General features: G+C 56.8%; 1 protein-coding gene across 2 annotated transcripts; it reads left to right on the top strand.

Annotated features, from left to right (window-relative positions):
- The first annotated feature begins 1592 nt into the window (after nt 1-1592).
- Evx1 (even-skipped homeobox 1) lies at nt 1593-5256 on the top strand. 2 transcript variants are annotated; one of them, XM_013024427.1, is made up of 3 exons: nt 1593-2310; nt 3877-4139; nt 4663-5220. In XM_013024427.1, exons 2-3 carry the CDS (start codon nt 4002-4004, stop codon nt 5218-5220), a joined length of 696 nt encoding a protein of 231 aa, XP_012879881.1. In that variant the 5' UTR covers nt 1593-2310; nt 3877-4001. The 2 variants fall into 2 exon arrangements, with proteins under 2 accessions (XP_012879881.1, XP_012879880.1); XM_013024426.1 differs by having other exon boundaries at nt 1701-2365; nt 4663-5256.
- Nucleotides 5257-5498: the final 242 nt, after the last annotated feature.

The raw sequence follows: 5498 nt of genomic DNA, 5'->3' as shown, positions 1-5498 counted from the left end.
CATCTGCCCCCTCCCCCAAGCAAGGTATCAAAGATATCTAATTGACAGAAATGGGAAAGCATCTGGGAGAGAATTTTGTTCCTTTTTTGAACCAGAGTACTTCTTCCACCACATCCCTAAGGCCAAGAGGAAGGCCAGGGTAGGGTGGTGAAAAAAAAATGGAAGAGGAAGAGAGCAAAGTAGTAGGAGCAGATGGAAAGCTAGTAATGAGGAGTTTGCTTTAGTAGCCGGAGTTTTGGGGGAGAGGGGTGCAGGGGCCTTCTCAGTACAACCTCGGACTAGAAGCTTTGGGGAAAGGGGCGGAGAAAGAAGAGCAGACCCTCAAAGGTGCACAACTCCTGCCCTTAGCAAAACCAGAGAGACTCAGCCCACCCACTGGGTCCCCAGGGGCTGCTAAAGAGCCTGAAGACCTCATCCAAAAATTCAGCTCAATAAACTCATCCCAGCATCCTCCAGGTGTAACAGAGCCTCTTGTCAACAGCTATTTCTGGGCATTTTTCAATGATTTTTATCTTTTACCCCTACCTTTTGGATCCACTGACAACTACTCCTGGCTAAGGGCGTTGGGGGTCCACTCCATGAGTGCATCCTGCTCAGGGTGCTAATTAAATCCTCCACTGAAGCCTTGCGCTTTCTCCTAGCTTGGGCCCTCCAGCGCTACTGTGGTAGGGACCCATATCTGCCCAGCACCCCTTCATTGGGAAAAATCTGTTTCTGGGAGAATTCGTTGATTCTGAACGAATAACTTAAAATATGAACAAGAAAATAAGCAAGACCATTCTTAGAACCTCTCCCCACCCTACATACCTGAGGTGCTCCTGAGGCCCAAACGGAAAACGATTTCTTCTATGAATACAAGTTAAGCCATGCTGTGGAAAGCTTAAGGCCACCTAGAGGGCAAGGATTACAAAATAATAATACGAACAATAACAATTAAAAATCATCCAACACTTTGAGTCAGCAGCCAAGACAGTTTTTTTTTTAAGAGGGGAAAAAAATCTCTTGCCCCTCAGGAAGAAACATAGCAAAGTTTTGATTCGAGAAAGGAGACAGAATTAGGGGGAAAGAGGGAGGAACGGATACCCCAAAGTGGGGGAGGGCGGGGAATAACGCTTTTTGGTAGCTTGTAAAAAAAAGAAAAGAAAAGAAAAAAAGACTTGGTAGCCAGTTTGAGATGAGCTGTTGGGACAGGCAGTTGTAATCATGGTGGGAGAACGGGGGTCTTGTGAGCCAGCTTGCACACTTCCAGAATGCAGTTATGAATTTTTGCATCCGTGTTAAAAATCAAGGCACCAAGAAAACAAAAGTCAAAAACAACGATAAAAGAGAGGGGGAAAAAATCAAAAGCATTTTCAATTACCCAGTCCCACAGCCCGGGCGGAACTCGCTGGGCGTCTTAAGCTCTCTCTTTTCTTTCTGCGGAATTCCATTCGCATCCCCTCTGCTTGGGTGTCTCCCTCTCTCAGTGTGTGTGTCTCTCTCTGTTTTCACACTCTCCTCCCCATTCGAGCGAGGCCCACACCTGGCGCATCACTGCCGAGCCATTAGCTGCGGGTCTCCTTTCATCTTCGCTGTGGCAGACGTTTCTATTTATCCACTTGCGCTCGCCGAGTGGCGTCACCAGCGGTACTGTAATGACGATTGCAGCGGGAGGATGACAGCTTAGAAAGAAGAGGGCAATGGGGCTTCCTCCCAGAGGCGGTGCGGCACGGAGGAGCGCTCGCATCACAAGGTGACCCTAGTTCCCCATCGCCACCTCCGCTGTCGCCGTGGACGTCGCGCTCCAGCTGCTCCACGCCCGCCCGGTCGCCTGGCCTCTCCCTCTCTCTTTCGCAGCCAAGAACTATTTATTTGGCCGGCCGCTGGGGTCTTAGGGAGCCTGGGGTTAGGAGCTCACTTGGGGGCTTTTCCCCTCCCTCCCCTCCGGAAAGACCTGGTATGGAGAGCCGAAAGGACATGGTGATGTTTCTGGATGGGGGTCAACTTGGCACTCTGGTTGGCAAGAGGGTCTCCAATTTGTCCGAAGCCGTGGGGAGCCCGCGGCCCGAGCCGCCTGAGAAGATGATGCCCCATGGTTGCCTGAGCCCACGAGCTGGCCCTCCGGCTACCCGGGAGCGCGGCGGGGGAGGCCCGGAGGAAGAGGCGGTCGATGGACTAGCAGGCAGCGCCACGGGGCCGGGCGCCGAGTCACGGGCAGCTGGGGCGGCCATGCTTGGTCCAGGACCCCCGGTCCCTTCCGCCGACAGCCTCTCTGGCCAGGGACAACCCAGTAGCTCAGACACCGAGTCGGATTTCTATGAAGAAATTGAGGTGAGCTGCACCCCAGACTGCACCACCGGGAACGCCGAGTACCAGCACAGCAAAGGTAGCCACCGCGCCCCTCCACTCCCCAGGCCTCCCTCTGTGCCCAACCTTCACCTCAGCTCAGGCCAGGAGGAAGACAGTCCTTCCCCCAAGTGCAGGATGGGGAGACCAACCCGAATAACTTTTTTTTTTTAAATCCGTGAACTGGCAGGGGTCTCCTACCGTGTTCTGGCGTTGGTGGGTCTGTACCTTGTGGGGGAGGTGGGAAAGTTTTGGGTTTGGGGGATTCAAAGTGCACCCCCCTCCTCCCCAGTGTTTTGTGGGAATGCTTCAACTGAGCGGGGAAGACACCTTCCCCAGGGTGGAGTAAGATCAAACGAAGTGTGGCGCATCAGGCGCGGAAGCCAGGAGTCTATAAAGGACTGTAAAATCCCGGCGGACTCTGGCTGCCCGGGTGCTGCAGCCCTCCGACCAGTTTGCACGTCGGTCAGAGGTCCAAATTACCTTGTCACTTCCCGGGCTTGTTGGCGCCAGGTCGGAAATGGTCCCAATGGTCTAATTGCTTTTGGTCTCCGGTTGCATTTGAAAAGGCTAGGATCGGGTCCTCCCCCTCCTCTTTGCCTTCCCAGTCCCACTTCTTCACCCAAAGGAAAAGGGGCTGCAGGGGGGGTTGGAGCCCCACCCTTCTCTGGGGGTAGGCTCAAAGAGGGGGGGGGAGCTTAACTCGGGAGTCTCTTCCCTCCCAGAGCTAATGGAGTGGGGCTGGATGGCCCAGAGGTAGATTTTTTCCCCCCTTCCTAGCCTGGTGCGCCAATCACTCCACCTTAGGGGGTGGGAAAATGGGAGGGAGAGCTCACCATCCTCCACAAAAGCTGTGGGGATGGCTAGGAAAAACTTGGGAGGGCAGAAAGATGACCTCCTGAGTTGGGTACCCAACATCTTGTACCCATTATTTCCACCCCAAACCATTTTGTCATCTGCTCCATCCACTGCCTATTATAACATGCTCTCAGAACATCGGATCCTTCCACTGAGATGTACACCCCCTGTAACACATGCACACACACCTGTGCTCGCCTTCAGGAACATACCAGAGCAAGGAAACTGCATGCCCAACACCCTACAACGTACAGATCTCAGACTTCCAATGTTCCAGCGCTAAGTGCATGTCAACTCACTTGCCTGTCAGACAATGCGCATACATACCCCTGCCTATCCCTGCCGATGGTGGGCAGAAAGCACAGGGAAAATGTACTTTGCCTGAGAACGCGGGCAGATAAGGAAGGTGGTTGGGAGCCTCTTTACCCAGCATGCCATAGACTCCAGTCTTCCGAAGGGCAACTAGACCTAGCACTCCAAACCCTCCACGGTCCCACCCCAATGATAACCGCCTGTCTTCCCTCCCCGAGTTGCACAGCCCCTGCAGAGGAACTTACTGAGGTCGCTGAGGGGTTTGTCCCTTCTCATCTTGCCCTCCCCCCATCCTTGGGCCTACAGCTTCACCTCAGCAGCGTTTGTGTGTCTGTATGTGTCTGTGTGCTTGTGCTTGTGTGCTCTGGGCTCCCCGCGCAGGGTCGGGCTCAGAGGCACTGGGCAGCAGTCCCAACAGCGGCAGCGAGACTCCCAAGAGCAACGGCGGCAACGGCGGCAGCGGGAACAGTTCGCAAGGCAGTCTGGCCTGCAGCGCCAGTGACCAGATGCGCCGTTACCGCACAGCCTTTACTCGGGAGCAGATTGCCCGGCTGGAGAAGGAATTCTACAGGGAGAACTACGTCTCAAGGCCACGGAGATGCGAGCTAGCGGCTGCCCTAAATCTCCCGGAAACCACCATCAAGGTAGGAGCAGGCAAGACCAATGAGGCGGGTGTGTGCTCACGTGTGTGCTCAATAGCCACCTGCCTACTCCCCAAAGAGGGTGCAGAAAATCGGGGCCTGGAGTTCCCCTAACCTGAGGCTCTCCTGACATCCCAAGGAGGGGCACTTCAGCCAAGAGGTCGATTTTGTCCCCTTTCTAGGCAAAGGACAACACGGATCGAGTGCCTTTGCAAGTGACAATGAAGTGTCCCCTTGGCAGGGGATGTATTTCTGGGCGCCAGTGTCGTCTGCGTCCTCACACCCTGGGATGATGAAGTCCTAGTCTCCCTCCCTTCCTCTTCCAGCACACTCACTAGCGCGTTCACTCTGGGTCTGGGGCCTAAGGGATCTTGGTGACACCCAGAATCTCCAACGTTGGGATACCAGCTCCAAGTGGTGTCTGTCTAGTCCTTTCCTTGTCCTGTTTCCCAGAGTCGGGCAGCGTTTCTAGGCTGCGACCATTGGTCCCAGTCCAACCACTCAACCTGCTGGCTCTTCTCTCCAGGTGTGGTTCCAGAACCGGCGCATGAAGGACAAGAGGCAGCGGCTGGCCATGACGTGGCCGCACCCTGCGGACCCCGCCTTCTACACGTACATGATGAGCCACGCGGCCGCCGCGGGTGGCCTGCCCTACCCCTTTCCATCGCACCTGCCCCTACCCTACTACTCGCCCGTGGGCCTGGGCACCGCGTCTGCAGCCTCGGCCGCGGCCTCGCCCTTCAGCGGCCCGCTGCGTCCTCTCGACACCTTCCGAGTGCTCTCTCAGCCCTACCCGCGCCCCGAACTGCTGTGCGCCTTCCGCCACCCGCCGCTCTACCCGGGCCCCGCGCACGGACTGGGAGCCTCGGCGGGCGGCCCCTGCTCCTGCCTTGCCTGCCACAGCGGCCCGGCCAATGGGCTAGCGCCCCGGGCCGCTGCCGCTGCCGCCGCCGCCGCCGCCTCGGACTTCACTTGTGCCTCCACCTCCCGCTCGGACTCCTTTCTCACCTTTGCGCCCTCCGTGCTCAGCAAGGCCTCCTCAGTCGCATTGGACCAGAGGGAGGAGGTGCCTCTCACCAGATAAGGGGCCGCCTGCGGGCTGCCGACTCCAGGACGCCCGGCGGCAGGGGTGGAGGGGCTCTTAGAACTCAGCCAGAACCTCTTCTACCGCGCCCCCCACCCCCAACCTCCCCTCGAGATGCAGAGGGATCCTAAAGGACCAGTGGGACTCAGCCTTGGGATCGGGAGACCCAGGAAGCAAGCGGCTGTGGCTAGCACCTTTGAGGGAGCAGGAGGGGTGATGCAAGGGCCAAGGCTTCATTTGGGGGTGGCCTCTTTGCCGTCACCCACCGAACCCACCAC

The sequence above is a fragment of the Dipodomys ordii genome, unplaced genomic scaffold, assembly GCF_000151885.1.
Source record: "Dipodomys ordii isolate 6190 unplaced genomic scaffold, Dord_2.0 Scaffold76, whole genome shotgun sequence".
NCBI lineage: Eukaryota > Metazoa > Chordata > Mammalia > Rodentia > Heteromyidae > Dipodomys > Dipodomys ordii.
The sequence above is the reverse complement of the archived record's forward strand: the minus strand, read 5'-3'. Positions and strand labels throughout refer to the sequence as shown.

Excerpts from the sequence above, each read along its gene's own strand:
- Evx1 (XM_013024426.1), top strand. The coding sequence starts at position 1,939 with ATGGAGAGCCGAAAGGACATGGTGATGTTTCTGGATGGGGGTCAACTT. Across the intron at positions 2,366-3,876 it reads CGAGTACCAGCACAGCAAAG|GGTCGGGCTCAGAGGCACTG; the intron begins GTAGCCACCGCG and ends CTCCCCGCGCAG. Across the intron at positions 4,140-4,662 it reads TCCCGGAAACCACCATCAAG|GTGTGGTTCCAGAACCGGCG; the intron begins GTAGGAGCAGGC and ends TCTTCTCTCCAG.